At 41.4% G+C, this 19,878-nt stretch overlaps 1 protein-coding gene across 1 annotated transcript in view; it reads left to right on the top strand.

The window, feature by feature from the left end:
* The window catches only part of agtpbp1 (ATP/GTP binding carboxypeptidase 1), a 119,681-nt gene that overhangs the window by 11,375 nt on the left and 88,428 nt on the right, over positions 1 to 19,878 (top strand). The window contains exon 6 of the mRNA XM_048594985.1: positions 13,205 to 13,292. Coding sequence (XP_048450942.1) covers positions 13,205 to 13,292 — 88 coding nt within the window. The remainder of the gene's footprint in view (positions 1 to 13,204; positions 13,293 to 19,878) is intronic.

A 19,878-nucleotide genomic window follows, 5' to 3' on the forward strand; every position in this document is an offset into this window, starting at 1 on the left:
TTATTTTTTCAAATCCACACTTCTTAAGAATTTAATATTGATGAGATTAACTGTATACTAATTGTTATACAGACTACAGTTTCTCATTTACTTGACAGAAATTAAGTTTGGAAATTTGAAACAGTAATTAATAGGTTGGGGTCTTTACTGGGAACAAGAGCAGTTGATTAAATATGTATTGGAGTTCAAAATAATGATTTAAATGTTGAAGTGATTGCATTAAATCTTTCAGTTTATGGGAAGATGGAAGTGTTCGTGGCATTGTTAGCTGACTCGTAATTCAAAGATTCAGGCTGCTATTCTAGGGGCATGGACTTGAACCCTTCATGGCAAATGGTTAACTTTGAATTCAATTCCGGAATTTAAAAGTTAGCTCAATTGTAACCTTGAAACCACTGTCAATTGTGATACAAATCCATCTCATTCACTGATGTCCTTTAGGGACAGATACTGCCATCCTTACCTGGTCTGGCTTGCAAGTGAGTCCAGACTAACAACAATGTTGTTGACCCTTAACTGCTGTCTGAAATGGACTAGTAAGCCACTCAGTTGTATTGCAGCTGTTCAAGAAGGCTGCAATTAGAGATGGACCTAGCTAGCTGCTAGGTCAATTCCCATCAATGCATAATAATAAAAAAAATTGTATGTAATTTCTATTTAAGGAAAATAGCTTTGCCTGTTTTTCTAGAACTTTCTGATATCACCAAATAAACCATTGAAAAATCCAGACTATGATCAGAGCTCAGAAGTGAACATTCAGTTCAGTGTAGCTGGAAGAGGGTGAGGGTTTCACCTAAGACTCAAAGTACATCATCAATTGTTACAGCACAGGGGACATTTCAGCCAAGCTTTCTACTCTATTGGGAGTCCTATATCAGTGATCAATGAATGAAAGCGTGGTCAAGGAATATTTTCCAGAGTTATAGCTTATTCATGGTTGAACCAATTCAGAATAGTTATCATGATGGGTTTTGCCTTTCAGAGTCCCTTTGGCTTGGAGACGCTGCATTTTAGTAGGCAATGATAATGAATACTGCTTACTTAATTTGGTATCACATCTGTGCATGTGTAATTGTGAAAAAGTTAAGGACTGTATGTAATGTCAGACATACATGTTCAGTGGTACTAATACTGTGCTTCTCCAATGTTTTACTGCTCTGACACTATTTTGCTGCTTGAAAATGGACTTGATCCATACCTATGCGAATATGTCAGAAGGGGGATAGATAAGAGGCCTCCAATAGTGGGGAGATCTGTGACAGTGGTAGTAGTGAGAGTAGGGAGCAGGGTGAGAGAGCTATGACAATGTGGTATGTGGGTGAGATTTGGGAGTAATGGGCATGTAGGTGAGGCGGTTGCAACAACTATGAGAGCAGAGGAGGAGGGAACTGTTTCATCCACAGTTTTTAAGTTAAAAGCAACCACCCGTAACACTGGGTTTCTTGGGTCAGGATTCAAGCCTTGAGGTTTGGCCAGTTAGGCCACACCAACAATTAAAAGAAACAGAGATTAAAGGGACCGTATAACTATTAGCACTTGTTTGGAGCTTCATGACAACCAGTTCTGGCTCAGATCTGACAACCTCAAAATTTCAGCTGGTAACCCAACTGAGAGTTGTGATCCACCATTTAGGAATTGCCATGCTTAAGGTTAGACTACAACACACAACTTTGACGTAATCTGGAATTACTTGACTATAGCTTGAACAATGTGAATTTCAAACCACTCAATTAATTGTTCCAAATATTATCACTCAAATAATAGAAGATATTCAACATAAGGTCTAAATTAAATACTTGGGAAGCATAATTGCTCGGCTGACCATCATTCATTAGACATTTTTAATGAGAAAAGGTGTTTTTCACTGGAAGAATTTAAAAACAATTTCACAAGCAGATGTTCGAGGTACACTGTCACTTATACCTCACAGCAAGGATGCAGAACGTATAAATAACACAAAATGATCCATGTGATACATAAATACCCATTTATATCGAAAAACAAAGGGCTGAAAAGCTAGCATTAAAGAGAAAGTGCTGTTTTATATGTATAAATAATATAGCAACATTTAGGAAGAAAAAATTTTGGTGAATTTTACAACTCAAATATGAAGGCGTAGAAAATTTGTTGCAATTTATCTTCATTAGCTGCAGTGACTGACTTTCTATAGATACTTTCTAATCAAATTGCTTAGGGATGTTAAGATACACTACTGGATCAGTTGAATTTGAATCTGGGCCTCCTGGACCAGAGGTATGGATATTACCACTGCAGTACAAGAGCCTCTTTGTGACTTTTTTAATCTACTTGAAAACTGGAGGCACCTTGTTATCATTAGCTGCTAACACCTGGAAAGTAGTGAGCGCAGCAGGCTGTTAAACTCTGCCCCACTGTCAAGTAAATGTCAGCTAATACCAGAACCTGCTATATCTGTGATTCTGATCACCTCCAACATTTCCCTGGAAATAGTAATGAATGAACCTCCAAGCTTTTGCCGTTACTCTGAGGAGTGGAATACTGATGCTTAGGAGCACCCCAAGGCCCTCAGTTGTGCTTGGGGTTCCACATGGTTGGATAAACATGATAGAAATCCTGACATTTATTTCCCAGAATAATTCTCAGCAAATGCCTTTGTCTAGATTTGTAGCCAAAGGACTCAAGAATAGATCATGAGAATTTTTCATCCTTTCACAAGCCTAAGACTTATAATTTAGTCAGCTAGTCTCCAAGCAGATTTAACGGATGATTTTAGAGTGTGGGAAGAGAAGTTATTCTGATTCAAAGAACCTCCACTGCTCAAAATGTGATAATCTTTTGATGAGTACATTTACAGAACCTCAATAACATTTCTGCTTATTAAAGTCATCTTCCACCTGAATGGCTTTGGTGAGGGTTCTACTTTCAAGCCACACACCACCATCTTCATCCTCTGAACATTAAATACCAACAAGTTCTCTAAAATGCATCTGGTTAAGATCGATGAAGATAATTAACATTATGTAATTTAAAGTTTTTTTTTAAGAAAGAGTTCTTTCTAGAACATGCTATTCAGTTATATACTCTTGAAGGGATAGTTAAGGGTGCAATATAAACCTGAATCACAAGTTGATTTAATTTCTAAGTAGCTTCCCTTCATTGGCTTCAGCAAGATGTATTAACAGCAAATCACACTTAAGATTGCTCATTTTCCTAGCAATTGTAATGGTATATAAGTAATTCAGTTATTCACTACTACGAAAATATTAAGATTTTGATTACTGATTTTTCTAGAAAGATCTTATGATGCCCCTTCGCCAGTGAGACAAAAATGTCCTATGTGTCTGATGTGAGGAATAGTCAAAGTACAATAAATTTCTGGAAATACTCAGCAGGTTAGTCAGCATCTGTGGAGAGAACAGATAAGTTAACATTTTAGGTGTAACCCTTTGTCAGTTCTTGACCAAGTTACAAAAAAAAGAACGTCGCACATGCATGCGCTCTGTATACTTATATGGCAGACATAGACAAAAAGGGGAGTAGACTCTGGCAGTCTGTGACAGAAGACAATGCCAGTCGTGTCAGATGGTTCACTCAGTTTTTTGCATAAGAGAGAGATGAGTTTATCATTGGAGTGAACACTCTGAATCACTGCTGTCTGCACTCTACTTCTTTTTGTTTTTTTACCTATGCCTTTTTCATCTTCCTGGTTTCTTGAACTGTTTGAATGTACTCTGCATTGCCAGTTTAGCATGGTTTCATTTCTCCCTGCCCTACCTCACTCTACTTCACACTCCTGCAGCTATTGACAATTCCTCGTGTATCGTAAATATCTTTAATTTCTCCTATTTTGATTCCTATTGTCTTGCGTTGTTACAACCAAAACCATTTATATAGTTTAGATTTTGAGTATTTACGAAGAAGGACAAAAGAAAGTCGAAAGCAAGTATGTTGAACTGGAAGAGAGCTAATATTGGTGAGTTGAAAAGGGATTTGGCCTGGGTGGATTGCAAAGATTTGCAAATCAAATAGTGAAGGAGAAGTGGAAGGCTTTCAGAAGAATTGGTTTGTGTACAGTCGAGACACATTCCCACAAGGTAGAGGAAAGCCATCAAAAGCTAGATCTCCTTCAATTCCTCCCACTTCCTACAGACAAAGGGTGTGGCCATGGTTACCCGCATGGGCCCAAGCTATGCCTGCCTCTTTGTAGGATACGTGGAACAATCCCTCTTCCAAAGCTACACTGGTCCTATCCCCCACCTCTTCCTCCGCTACATCGATGAATGTATCGGCGCCGCCTCGTGCTCCCACGAGGAGCTCGAACAGTTCATCCACTTCACTAACACCTTCCACCCCAACCTTAAGTTCACCTGGACCATCTCTGATACGTCTCTCGCCTTCCTGGACCTCTCTGTCTCCATCTCTAGCATCCACCTGGAAACTGATATCTATTTCAAGCCTACCGACTCCCACAGCTACCTAGAATACACCTGCTCTCACCCACCTTCCTGCAAAAATGCCATCCCCTATTCCCAATTCCTTCGCCTCCGCTGCATCTGCTCCCGAGATGAGGCATTCCACTCCCGGACATCCCAGATGTCCTCGTTTTTCAAGGACCGCAACTTCCCCTCCACAGTGGTCGAAAATGCCCTCAACCGTGTGTCTCGCATTTCCTGCAACTCATCCCTCACACTCCCTACCCGCAATAACAACCAAAACAGAATCACCCTCGTCCTCATGTACCACCCCACCAACCTCCGAATCCAACGCATCATCTTCCGACACTTCCGCCATCTGCAATCTGACCCCACTACCAAAGACATTTTTCCCTCCCCACCCTTATCTGCTTTTCGGAGGGACCACTCTTTCCGTGACTCCCTTGTCCGCTCCACACTCCCCTCCAGCCCCACCACCCCTGGCACTTTTCCCTGCAACCGCAGGAAGTGCTACACCTGCCCCTACACCTCCCCCCTCACCCCCATCCCAGGCTCTAAGAAGACCTTCCACATCAAACAGATGTTCACCTGCACATCTGCTAATATGATATACTATATCCGCTGTTCCTGTTGTGGCCTCCTGTACATCGGGGAAACCAAGCCGACGCTTGGGGACCGCTTTGCGCTTGGTTCGCAACAAACAGCTACACCTCCCAGTCGCGAACCATTTCAACTCCCCCTCCCACTCCTTGGACGGCATGTCTATCCTGGGCCGACAGCATGTCCATCCTGGGCCTCCTGCATTGCCACAATGATGCCACCCGAAAACTGCAGGAACAGCATCTCATATTTCGCTTGGGAACCCTGCAGCCCAAGGGTATCAATGTGGACTTCACAAGCTTCAAAATCTCCCCTCCCCCGACCGCATCCCAAAACCAGCCCAGCTCGTCCCTGCTTCCCTGACCATTCCTCCCACCTCAAGCCCCACCCCCACCTCCTACCCACTAACCTCATCCCGCCTCCTTGACCTGTCCGTCCTCCCTGGACCGACCTATCCCCTCCCTAACTCCCCACCTACATTCACCTTTACTGGCTCCAACCCCGCCTCTTGGCCTGTCTGTCTCCTTTCCACCTATCTTCTCCTTTCCACCTATCTTCTCCTTTCCACCTATCTTCTCCTTTCCACCTATCTTCTCCTTTCCACCTATCTTCTCCTTTCCACCTATCTTCTCATTTCCACCTATCTTCTCCTTTCCACCTATCTTCTCCTTTATCCATCTTCTATCCGCTTCCCCCTCTCTCCCTATTTATTTCAGAATCCCCTTCCCCGACCCCATTTCTGAAGAAGGGTCTCGACCCGAAACGTCAGCTTCCCTGCTCCTCTGATGCTGCTTGGCCTGCTGTGTTCATCCACCTCTCCATCTTGTTATCTCAGATTCTTCAGCATCGGCAGCTCCTACTATCTCTGTAACAAAAGCTAGATCTCCTTGGATTTCTAAAGATATAGAAATTAAATGAAACTGAAAAAAGAAAGCTCATGATAAATGTAAGGGTCTTAATATAGCAGATCCCTAAGTTGATTACAGAAAGTACAGAAAAGAGTTGAGAAAGGAAATGAGACACAAAGAAAGCATTTGAGAAGAGATCAGTGGATAACATAAAAGATAATACACAATCTCTTATTAACATATAAATAATAAATAGATAACTTAGCAATGTTGGCATAGAATTAGGAACACAAAGGAAATGATCTTGTTCATACAGATAATATGGCTGGAATTTGATGAATAGTTTGCATTTGTCTTCACTAAAGAAGAGAATGCTACTAATAAAGGGAAAAGGAGGTGAGATATGTAATAAGATTAAAATAAGGTAAAGAGAGGTATTAGGAAGGTTGACGGTGGTCAAAGTAGCAAATAATCATCCAGTGATATCCCCAATGAGATATATCAGAAATATCTGAGGGAAATAGGAATGGTAATGATATATGGTTATTCCACAATCTACTAGTCTTCCTTAGTGCAAGAGGACTGGAAGATTGCAAATATTACAATCCTGCAAAGAAAAGGGAGAGAGATAAATTTGGCAACTATAAGCCAGTCATAGAATCCCTACAGTGTGGAAGCAGGCCATTCGGCCCATTGAATCCACACTGACCCTCCAATGACCATCCCACTCAGACCCAGCCCCCTATCCTTGTAACCCTGCATTTCCCATGGATAATCCACCCTATCTACATATCCCTGGATACAATTGTCAATTTAGCATGACTAGTCCACCTAATCTCATTGGAGGACCCAGAGAAAACCCACGCAGACCTTGGCAGGCCATGCAAACTCCATACAAACAGATGGCCGAGGATGGAATTGAACCCAAGTCCCTCGCGCAGTGGATGGCAGCAATGCTAATCATCCTAATGTTAGTCAAGGATTTTTTAGAGACAGTAATCCATGACAAAATTAATTGACTTTTTAAAAAAAAAATTAAGCCAGTATTTGACAAAGTTATTTGATGATGTAAAAGTGTGTCTGAGAGTAGTCTGGTTGATGTTGTATATGTCACCTTTCCAAAGGTGTTTGATAAAGGGGCACTTTGTGCATTTGTTAACAAAATTTAAGTCTGTGGTAGTAAGAGCACGGATATGAAATCAGCTAAGGAACAAAAATAGGAGAATTGTAGATAATGTTTGCATTTTAAATCAGAGATTTAGTGTTGGGACAACTGCGCTTTTTATTTTTATTACTGACGTGTCTTTGGTGATACAAATCACGTTTACAAAGATTCCAGATGACATGAAACTCAGAAATTTATACATTCATTCATGGGAAGAGGGGCATCGCTAGCTAGGCAGCATTTATTGCTCATCCCTAATTGCCCAGAGGGCAGTTAAGATTCAGCCACATTGCTGTGGGTCTGGAGTCACATGTAGCCCAGACCAGGTAAGGATGGCAGTTTCCTTCCCTCAAGGACATTAGTCAACCAGATGGGTTTTTTCAACAATTCTTAATTCCAGATATTTGTTGAATTCAGATTCCACCATCTGCCATGGCAGGATTTGAACCTGGGTCCCAGAACGTTATCTTGGTCTCTGGATTAACAGTCCAGCGATAATACCACTAAGCCATCTCCTCCCCCATGAAGTAAGCAATGAGGTGGATAGGAATAGACATAAAAAAGGCAAAGATTGGTGAAATGGGCACATGTATGACATGAATGTAATGTAGTGACCTGATTAATTTTCAGAGGAAGAAAATCAATACAGGCTACGCGGCCCAATTTTAAAGGAAGTGCAAGAACAGAGATACTTGGTGTAAATGCACATAAATCTTTGAAGATGGTAGGACAAGTTAAGAAGGTTGTTAAGATCCTATGGGATTCTGCGCTTTGTGGAAAAAGTAAGGAAGTTATACAACACTGTTTAGCTCCTGGCTAGTGTATTCAGACTAATTCTGCATCATGAACTTTACGAATGATGTCAAGCATTGGAGAAGCTATAAAGAAGATTGTTTTGGATTGATACCAACGAGCTAGGGGTCTTATGTCAAGTGCAGTAGGATTATTTTTCCTGGAGCAGAGAAAAGGGGAGATTTGGGGAAGGTGTTAAAATCATTAAAATTTTGACAGGGTAAATAGGAAGAAACTGGTTCCAGTGGCAGAATTATAAGTAAGCAGAAGACACGGATTGAAGATAATTGGCAAAAGAATCAAAAATGACATCATGAAAAATAAATACTGTATGCAGTGACTTTTGATGATCTGTAATGCAATGATGAAGAAGATCACAGCACTAGATTTGATAATAATAGTTTGAAAGGGAATTAGATGCATACTTGAAATGGAAAAAATTGCAATTCTATTTGGAAAGAGCAAAAGTGCATCTAATTAAATTGATCTTCCAAATAGCAAACAAAGGTACAATGTTATCCAGTCTATGGCTGTGCTATAACTTTGATTTACCTATTTCCTGTTTGCGCCTTTTACTGACCATCCTACTACCTTTTATGCATCTTTGTCACACCTTGCCATCTTCCCTTTTGTGCTTTCTTTAATATGCTGCCAATTTTTTTTTATTTATGACAAGAGCTATGTTTGAAACATTAACTCATCTGTTCTCTCCACAGAGACTGCCAGACTTGCTAAGTTTCTTTTTGTTCCAAATTTCCAGCATCTGTAGACTTTTTGTTTTGTATATATGGCTTTGACATTGACCTGAGTGAATTGAACTAAACTTTACATGAGTACCCAAAATGTAACTACACATGGAATTCAAGTACAAGATTTCCCCATGCAGTGAGTTTGTTGAAAAGATTAAATTATTCCCTTGTTAAAATAAAACTTAAAATGAGATGAACCTGAGCAGGTTAATTGAAAGTATTTATTGTATAAGTATTGCTGTTAATCATTCATTCAACAAAAATCAATATTTTACCAGTTGGATTACCAAGAGGTGAATTGTTTTCAAATTTTAAACTATTTAATTTTAATCAAATCCCCGAAGGCCATGGAGGCAGATATGTCAATTCAGTAACATATACTTCAACATGTTACTTAAAACCACTGCTGTGATATGAAATACCCCATTTCATTGTGGTACATCGATCCAAATTGAACTACAGGGAAGGGGTGAAACAACCTTAGAATAGACAGCTATATATTCTAATGAATGAAAATAAATGTATTGTAAATGATTTGGATGAAGGAGTGGAAGGGTGGATTAGCAAGTTCGCGGACGTGTTGTGGACAGTGCGGAGGGCTGTTCTAGGTTACAAAGGGACATTGATAGAATGCAGAGCTGGGCTGAGAAGTGGCAGATGGAGTTTAACCCTCAAAAGTGTGAGATGATTCATTTTGGAAGGACAAACTTGAAAGCAGAATACAGGGTTAACGGAAAGATTCTTGGCAGTGTGGAGGAGCAGAGGGATCTTGGGATTCATATTCACAGTTCCCTGAAAGCTGCCACCCAGGTGGATAGAGTTGTTAAGAAGGCGTATAGTGTGTTAGCTTTCATTAATAGATGGATTGAGTTCAAGAGCTGTGAAGTTATGCTGCAGCTATACAAAAGCCTGGTTTGGCCACATCTGGAGTGTGGTGTCCAGTTCTGGTCACCTCATTACAGGAAAGATGTGGAAGCGTTGGAAAAGGTGCAGAGGAGATTTACCAGGATGTTGCCTGGAATGGAGGGAAGGTCTTACAAGGAAAGATTGAGAGAGCTAGGGCTTTTCACTTTAGAACGATGAAGGATGAGAGGTGACTTGATAGAGGTGTACAAGATGATCAGAGGTATAGATAGAGTGGACAGCCAGAGACTTTTTCCTAGGGTAGAGGTAACTTTTACGAGGGGACATAGTTTTAAAGTGAAAGGAGGTAGATATAGGGGAGACGTCAGAGGTAGGTTCTTTACTCAGAGAGTGGTAGGGGCGTGGAATGCATTGCTGGAGAGGGTAATGGAGTCGGCCTCATTAGGGGCATTTAAGCGGCTATTAGATAGGCATATGGATGATAGTATAAGGTAGCGGTGGAGGTTAGATAGACCTTAGGTTTCGGGTAAAAGTTCGGCACAACATCGTGGGCTGAAGGGCCTGTACTGTGCTGTACTGTTCTATGTTCTATAATACTATTATGTGGTTTTACATTGGTAACTTGTTTGTCTAATCTCTGGTCAAACTGATTCATCAGCATTCTTACTAAATGTCTGTAATGCTATATTGCGATATTCAGCATTTGGATGATTGTCATGTGATTCTTTGTAGCTGATGATGTATGTGCTAACTCGATAACATTATAATAAACAAAACAAGTTAAAATAGTTTATTACGCCTTTCCATAGTTAAAGGAGGCAGCAGCAGCTTTCTTTGCCTCTGCACTGCAATTTGTCTACAAAAGTAGGATGGGGAAGAATCCTGACAATTGCTTAACTCCCTTAAAATATCACTTTTCTCCACCAAAGGTCAAAGTCTAAGTTAACAATATTTCTTTTCCTCTGGTTTAAGTGGTTTGAAGTTTTCTTTAAACAATGAGGCTGGGATGATGACCTAAACATGGAATTCACCAGTTCTAAAATCTCCCCACGCCCGGCCTCATCCCACATCCACCCTCATCCCACGTCCACCCTTCCCTCTCAACCCTGCCTCCTTGACCTGACACAACCTGTCCGTCTTCTTTCCCACCTATCCATCCCACCCATCTCACTGGCCAATCCACATCACTCCATCACTCCCTACATGCACTCACCTATCACCATCCCATCTATCTTCGCCTGCCCCACCCCTCCTCTTTCTATTTATTTCCCAGCACCCTTCCCCATTCCCATTTCTGAAGAAGGATCCCGACCCAAAATGTCAACTTCCCTGCTCCTCTGATGCTGCCTGGCCTGCTGTATTCCTCCAAATCCACACTGTGTTGTTTCTGACCTCTGCAGTTCTTGCTGTCTCTACACTTAAAATAATGCTGTGAATTACTGATAGAAAACTCAAATTCTGCTTGTCCAAGAGCTGAAGCTCACAATATAATTTATCGTGATTTGTTGAATGTATGCAGGATGACTGTAAAGTAATATTCCTTCTGATCTTGAGAAAAGCAGTAAAAATTCAATTCTCTTGCTTTCACAAATTAGTTTTAAATGTTACGTAAAGATCTGAAGTAATATCTATAATTTCTTAAAATTGAAGTGAATTTGTAAATTCAGATCACAATTTGCCCTTTTTAAATTGTCTAGATGTGCTGTTAGTAACTGCTACCCAGAAATATCTGTACTAGTTTTAAGGGGATCTGAAACAATTTCTCCTGGTTTATAGAAGGCTATATCACTTTCAGTTGTAAGTTGATCACGCTTAGGATTTTATTTGCCTTTAAATAGGTGGTGGTGCCAAATGCTGTACAAGTGCTACCACTTTCTGTTAAAGCTATTTGCACTTTTTGTCTGAGTAATTTTATTTCTTAATAAAGATCTTGTAAGTAATCGCTTTGAATCAAAATTTGGGAGAATATGATCATTTGACTTTTTCAGTTCTTTAAAGTTTCAAATACATTTAAATATTGGAGCTAATGCTGTATCATGAACCTCAACAACATCAAAATACTGGAAACCTGTCAGGTTTACCAAGATGGAGAAGTTCCAGTTTTCTTTGCACAGCAATCTGAAATTACTAACATACATTGGATCATTTAAATCTACTGAAGAATATGAAGGAAATCAGCCATCATAAGATGGGATTCCCCATTTTCCCATCTACATGTTCTACACAAGGCTGTACTCTACAGCCTGAGCTTCACAACATAACTTATTCACCAGCATTGACTGAGAGGGCAGGATTTTGTGCAGCACCCACTGAATGTGTTTTCAGCAGGGCTTGCTCACCTACAATAGTTTCCACCTTCCTGCCCACCCATGTGCTAACTTGCATATTGAATGTTGGCGCTGCCAAAACTGATGCAGTTACTAGCCAGATAGATTAACAGGCAGATCCCAAGGATGGGACTTCCACCAACTGAGGGATGAAAGTCCATTTTTTAACCAACTTAGCCCACTTGAGGCGCACACCCATAAAAGGCAGCCCATAGTCTTTAATTTTTTTTTTCTTTATTCATTCACGGGATGAGGGCGTTGCTGGCTAGGCGGCATTTATTGCCCATCCCTAATTGCCCAGAGGGCAGTTAAGAGTCCACCACATTGCTGTGGGTCTAGAGTCACATGTAGGCCAGACCAGGTAAGGATGGCAGTTTCCTTCCCTAAAGGACATTAGTGAACCAGATGGGTTTTTATGACAATCGGCAATGGATTCACGGTCATAAAGAACAAAGAACAAAGAAAATTACAGCACAGGAACAGGCCCTTCGGCCCTCCAAGCCTGCGCCAATCCAGATCCTCTATCTAAACCTGTCACCTATTTTCTGAGGATCTGTATCCCTCTGCTCCCTGCCCATTCATGTATCTGTCTAGATACATCTTAAATGGCGCTATTGTGCCCGCCTCTACCACCTCCGCTGGCAACGTGTTCCACGCACCCACCACCCTCTGCGTAAAGAACTTTCCACGCATATCTCCCTTAAACTTTTCCCCTCTCACCATCGTTAGATTGTTAATTCCAGATATTTATTGAATTCAAATTCCACCATCTGCCATGGCAGGGTTAGAACCTGGGTCCCCAGAACGTTATCTGGGTCTCTGGATTAACAGACCAGTGATAATACCACTAAGCCATTGCCTCCCCAGAACCAGCAGCTTTAGGTAAGATAGAATTCAGACACACTATGAGCTGTCATCATAACCAAATCAACTTAGTGTCACTGACACTAAGAAGTGTGCAGATTTAAGTCTTCCAATACTGCCAAATAATACTTAGAAATAGTCCTGTCCTACTCCGTCGCAATGTCACAAATGTAATAATGTAAATCAGCCAAATAATTTGATCTTAACTGTCATTGAATCTGCGTGGTCAGTCCCTCAGTTAATCTTAAATCCTTCTTGCCCCCCAAACCACACCCATGGGAGTTGTCTACACCCACTTTCATTATAACTAAGCACAGTGGCAAATGCCATCATGTATGCTGCGTGTGATATAAGTGCGCTAGCTTTTTTAAAAACTGTGTTTTATTTGTTAGTATACTGCAATCTGCTTTCCTTGAATTTTTATCCTCAGTAAAATCGAGGCTTTGATAACATGATGAATGAATTTACACTGTTGCAATTGTGAAATGTACCTGATGGATATGCAATTTATTAATAATCTTTATATCTTTTTAATCTTTTTACATGAACGTGAGAATCTTAAACACTTATTTTCTTTTTGAAGGTATGCATCCCATAATGTATTCTGTCCAAGAAGCCATGCTGGGAAGGCCACAATGGATTCGAACTGGGACAGATATCTGTTATTACAAGTAAGTAGTCTATATATGTAAAAAAAAAATATGATTTTTCATGTTTTTTTTCTATTTTTCTTACTGCAGTATGCATAAAAAAGGGAATTGAATATAGTTTGAGTTTTCTCATTGCCAAAACATTGAAATTGTTGGTTTTCAAGAAAATTGTAATTTGCCATACTTCAGCTTCACTGTTTCTTGCAAATTAGGAAAACTAGTATTTTACCTAGCATTCATTCTATTGTTGGAGAGCGTTGCTCTGTTATGTAGTCGTTGACGCACTTACTGTTGGTACTTGGAAAGTTTTATGGTTTTACTTATGGGCAATCTCACATTTTTCCAATTTTTGTCAGAAATTGTGGCTTCAATTAATATTCATAAGATAGATATAGAATTAAAAGATTTTGAATTGTATTAATCGTAACTGAAATACAAGAAAAAATTTGAGAAACAAAAGAGTAACTTGCATGGCATGAGAAGAGGGTGCATGGTGACGTAGTAGGATATGATAATGGTCTTAGTTAACTGATTAAATTCAAACCTGCAATTGGAAAACAGTTCCTAATTAGTCCTGACTTCACTAAGAATAATACCTAAACCAATTTCACATTATCAGTCAGATTCATTTGCATATGCTGAAGATTATATTTAAGGTTTTGGAGTAGATTTGTAGCTCGGGTTGTGGGTGTTGAGGTTGTTGAGGTTGGTTGGCTCGCCGAGCTGGTTTCCTTGTTTCGCAGACGTTTTGTTACCATGCTTGGTAACATCCTCAGTGCAGCCTCCAATGAAGTGTCGGTGTGTTTTCCCGCCTGGTTTTTAAACTCTGCGGTCTGTTGAGATGGATTGCCTCACTTCCGGTTTTCCTTCATAGTGGAATGTATATGGGGTCGAGTTCTATGTGTTTATTAATAGCATGCTTCTTGGAGCGCCATGCTTCTCGGAATCCTTGTGCCTGTCTCTGCCTAGCCTGTCCCAGGACCTTGGTGTTGTCCCAGTTGAAGTGGTGGTTCTCCTTGTCCATGTGGATTGAGATGAGTGAGTATAGGTCGTGTCTTTTTGTAGCCAGTTGGTGTTCATGTACTCTTGTTGTTAGTTGCCTTCCTGTTTGTCTGATGTAGTGTTTCTCGCAGTCTCTGCAGGGGATCTTGTCGATGACATTGGTCCTATCCATGGCGGGGAGTGGGTCTTTAGTTCGGGTGAGCAGTTGTTGTAGGGTTGATGTGGGCTCGTGTGCCACTGATGCCCAGCGGTCTTAGGAGTCTTGTGGTGAGTTCTGACATGTTCTTGATGTAGGGTTGGTTGTTTATACGTTTGTGTGTCTCCTCTAATTTGGTCTGCACAAACTTATAAACAGCACCCTCACCGGAATAAAATTCACCAGAGAGGAGGAGAAGAACAAACTGCTCCCATTCCTGGGCGTCATGGTAGAGCGCAAGACAAATGGAGAACTCCAAACAAAAGTACACCGAAAAGCCACACACACTGACCAGGTACTGAACTTCAACAGTGACCATCCCAACACACACAAATGAAGCTGCGTGCACACACTATTTAAAAGGGCAGCAACACAGAACTACACGAAGAGGAAGAAGAATACCTCTTCCACGTTTTCAAGGATAATGGATATCCAAAGAACTGGGTCAGAAGATGCCTACACAAACATCAGAAAGATACTACATGCCACAACACACTCATCACACGACCCTACATCGGGAACACGTCAGAACTCACCGCAAGACTCCTACTACCGCTGGGCATCAGAGTGGCACACAAGCCCACGTCAACCCTGTGACAACTGCTCACCCGAACTAAAGACCCACTCCCCACGATGGACAGGACCAATGTCATCTACAAGATCCCCTGCAGAGACTGCGAGAAACACTACATCGGACAAACAGGAAGGAAACTAACAACAAGAGTACATGAACACCAACTGGCTACAAAAAGACACGACCAATACTCGCTCATCTCAATCCACATGGACAAGGAGAACCACGACTTCAACTGGGACAACACCAAGGTCCTGGGGCAGGCTAGGCAGAGACAGGCACAAGAATTCCTAGAAGCATGGCACTCCACGAAGCATGCTATTGATAAACACATAGAACTCGACCCCATATACATTCCACTACGAAGGAAAACCGGAAGTGAGGCAATCCATCTCAACAGACCCCAGAGTTTAAAAACCATGTGGGAAAACACACCAACGCTTCATTGGAGGCTGCACTGAGGATGTTACTAAGCATGGTAACGAAACGTCTGCGAAACAAGAAACCAGCTGAAGATTATATTTATTCACACATCCTGTTCTTTGTAGATAAAATGAACATGTCCACACGTTACACCATTTTCCAGTGAGAATAGGGCTATGGAGATAACCAATCCTTGCTGCATCTGCATTGGAATGCCCTGATCGATCAGAGTCAACCCATCTGTCTTGAAATTAGCTGAGACAGTTCATAGTTCCTGCTGCATCTCTATGCCACCCATAGTCCAACCAATTAATACCCTGTTCTTGTGCTGTATAAATTGATTGTTCCTTTGTGAAGTTTATTTTTTGTGTTTCACAAAAGTTTTACCACACAGAATTAAGCCATTTTGTCCATCATTTCTGCACCGGCTCATTAAATCAGCATCATTACCTAGTACCAATCTCCTGCTTTTTCCTCTTTCCCCTTGCACATTACTTTCCTCCAAACTATTATCCAATGCTGTCTTGAATGTCACAATTTAACCCACCTCCACCACATTTCCAGGCAATGCATTCAATACCCAAACTACTTGCTGAGTGGAACAGTTTTTCCTTACTTCACCCTTGCTTCTTTTGCAGATCACGTTAAATCTGTTTCCTGTTGTTCTTCTTCCACCAGGAACAGTTTCTCCCTATCTGCCCTATCCAGACCTCTCAAAATATTGAGTACTTATATAATATCTCCTCTTAGCCTCTTCCCCCCTCCAAGGGAGACAGACTCAACTTTTTCAATCTATCCTTATAAATGAAGTTCCTTATCCGTGAAACCATTCTTGTAAACCACTTTTGCACTCTGTCCCACATGTTCAAATATAATGTGGCACCCAGATCTGTACATAATACTCCAGCTGAGACTCAACAATCATCTTGTAGAAGTTCAACCTCCCCTTCTTGCATTTGTACTCTATGCCCCTGTTAACAAGGCTTAGGATACTGTATGCTTTACTTACTGTTCACTCTACTTGTCCTGCCACAATTGATGATCTCTGGACATATATACCCAGGTCTCACTGCTCCTGCATTCCCTTTAGAATTGTAACCCCTACTTTATATTCGCTTTAATGTTCTCATCAAAATGCATCACCTCGCACTCTTCTGCATTGAAAATCATCTGCCACCCATCTGTCCATTCCATCAACTTATCAATGTCCTTTTCGAATTCCACAGTATCCTACCAGTGTACAATTCTTCCAAGTTTTATGTCATCTGTAAACTTTGAAATTGCACACACAGGTCCATATCACTAATATATATCAGGAAAAGTAAGGGCCCCACTATCAAACCCTGGAGAACCCCACTACAAATCTTCCTCCAGCCTGAAAACTATTACAAGGTGTAGAGCTGGATGAACACAGCAGGCCAAGCAGCATCATAGGAGCAGGAAGGCTGACGTTTCGGGCCTAGACCCTTCATCTGATGAAGCCTTACAACAGGCCAAGCAGCATCATAGGAGCAGGAAGGCTGACGTTTCGGGCCTAGACCCTTCATCTGATGAAGCCTTCCTGCTCCTATGATGCTGCTTGGCCTGTTGTGTTCATCCAGCTCTACACCTTGTTATCTCAGATTCTCCAGCATCTGCAGTTCCTACTATCTCTGAAAACTATTACACTCTGTTTCTGATCATTCGGCCAATTTTGTATCCATGTTGCTATTGACTCTTTTATTCCGTGACCTGTAACTTTCCTCATGAGTCTGTTGTGTATCACTGTATCAAACATTTTCTGTACATCTGTGCAAACTCATCAACAGCATTACCCTCTTTGCGTCTTTCTGTTACCTCTTCAAGAAATCCCAGCAAGTTAGTTGAATGTGGTTTTCCCCTTTACAAATCCATGCTGACTCTTCCTAATCAACCCCTCTCTTTCCATGTAGCTACTAATTCTATCCTGAAATTAAAACAGAAATTACTGGAAAATCTCAGCAGGTCTGGCAGCGTCTGTGGAGAGAAATCAGAGTCAACATTTTGGTCTAATGACCCTTCAGAACTGATGGTAGCTAGGAAGAGGTTGGTTTTTAAGCGTAAGATAGGGTGGGGGGAGAGAGTAAGGAGTAAACAATAGGTGGAGACAGACTTAAAGAGAGACAAGAACAATTGGACAGACAAAGGAGTGGATAACGGTCAGCTTAGGAAAATGAATGGCTGATAATGGGGACTACTGGTGGCAAACAGTGGGTAGTGTGTAATAACAGACTATGTGATAACAAGGCCTGTTGTGAGGGGTTTGGGGTAAGGATAGGGAAAAGATGCCTCAAACCATATAATTGTTGAACTCGATATTGAGCCGAGAAGGCTGTAGAGTTCCCAAGTGGAAAATCAGGTGCTGTTCTTCCAACTTGCGCTGAGCTTTGCTGGAGTGCTACAGATCCTGAGACAGAGATGTTGGCCAGGAAACAGTGTGTGTTGAAGTGGCAGGCAATGGGAAGCTCAGGGTCATTTTTTTGCAGGTAGAACATAGGTGTTCTGTGAAGCGGTCACCCAGTCTGCACTGGACAGCATATTGTGTGCAGCGAATGCAGTAGACAAGATTGAGCACAGTACAGGTAAATTGCTTCTTTACCTGACACGTGTATTTGGGCCTGTGAATCTCTGAGTTGTTGCATCTTGTGTTCCTTGACGTCTGAAAGGAAAAGAAAAAGTTTTGTGTTAGCCAATCAAATTAGCTGGAGGATGTAACTGGGAAGCAGTGGAGCTCTGAGTAACCGTGAAATGGTGTTGTTGGAGAGAGAGGTCGATAATGTCCCTGTGATGATGCGTGGCACTGAATGTGGATCTCAGGATGCAGCGAGAACAGCTCTCTGTGGAACGTTGAACATTACGGAGATACCTGTCATCCTGGGTGGATTCAAAAGACGAAGGATGAAACTTGAGTTGGAATCCACATGGTGTGGGTCTGAGCTGGAGGCAGTCACCAAGGAACGTGAAATGAGTTTTAGCAAATACCATGTCAAACACCGGTAATAATAGCAAAATTAATAATAGTGAGCAAAAAAAGTGATTGGAACAGAAATCCTGTCAGACAGAGGAGCAGAACTTCTTCAAGGTGGGCATCCTGGGAAGAGATGTGGCAGTGAGTTAAGCACTAAATAAAAAAAATGAAAGAACTGCGAATGCTGCAAATCAGAAGCAAAAACAGAAATTGCTGGAAATCTCAGCAGATCTAGCAGCATCTGTGGAGAGAAATCAGAGTTTTGGTTTTGGGTCCAGTGGTCCTCCTTCAGAATTGTTACTAGCTGGGAAAAGGTTGTTTTTTTGCAGAAGATTGGGTTGGAGCAGGGAGTAAGGAGTAAACAATAGATGGAGATAGAGCCCAAAGGGAGAGAAGAACAGTTGGACAGACAAAGGATTGGATAACGATCAGCCTAGGAGAATGAATGCCTGCTAATGGGGATAATTGGTAGCTAACAATGGGTAGTGTATAACACCAAACCATGTGATAACAATGGAAATTGAAATGAGGACGAGGAAGAAGGCGCCTCAAGCCCTAAGAATTTATGAGCTCAATATTGAGCCCAGAAGGCTGTAGAGTTCCCAAGTTGAAAATTAGGTGCTGTTCTTCCAGCTTGTGCCACCCCTCCCTCCTCCCTCCTCCCTCCCTTCCTCCCTTTACTATCTTTTCTGAATATCTTGTAGACAGGAACATTTAACTTCCAGTTTTGCCTGCCCTTAAGCAGGATCTCTGTAGGTAACCCAGGCTATTGACTGAACACAGCAGGCCAAGCAGCATCATAGGAGCAGAAAGGTTAGCCTTTCTGCTCCTATGATGCTGCTTGGCCTGCTGTGTTCATCCAGCTCTGCACCTTGTTGTCTCGGATTCTCCAGCATCTGCAGTTCCTGCTATCCCAGGCTATTGACTGGTTAGTCTGCTGATCTGGTTGATGAGTCCTGTACCAGAATGTACACTGTTGGGAGAGCACAAAAACCCCTATGAGAGCATATTAAGTCTTGTATCTTGCTTTCCTTCTGGAAGGGGAGTAAAGTTTTGTCCTCATGTAATACTATGACAGTCTTCAAACAAATTGCAAACAACTAGATTTTACAGTGCAGAAAAACATATTTTGCTACACATTAAGTGATACTGGAGACACGAGAATTAAGTTATGTATTGCAGAAAATCAATTTGGCAAAGACTATGCAGCATTAGATGGACTTCCTCTTCTGCCAGGTTCTTCTGTAGAAACTGATGTTCACAATTTACTGTGATTACTAGCTTTCCTGGTAGCATTTATGACCATTGTACTTAGTTGTTGCACTTCAAATTCCAGTAGCAGTATCAAGTTTATATGATTGTCAATGGAAATATATTGGACACCTCTTGATGTAGAGGGAATCTTGGTATGCGATTGATGACCATT

This window comes from Rhincodon typus, chromosome 3 (genome assembly GCF_021869965.1).
Source record: "Rhincodon typus isolate 14 chromosome 3, sRhiTyp1.1, whole genome shotgun sequence".
Lineage (NCBI taxonomy): Eukaryota > Metazoa > Chordata > Chondrichthyes > Orectolobiformes > Rhincodontidae > Rhincodon > Rhincodon typus.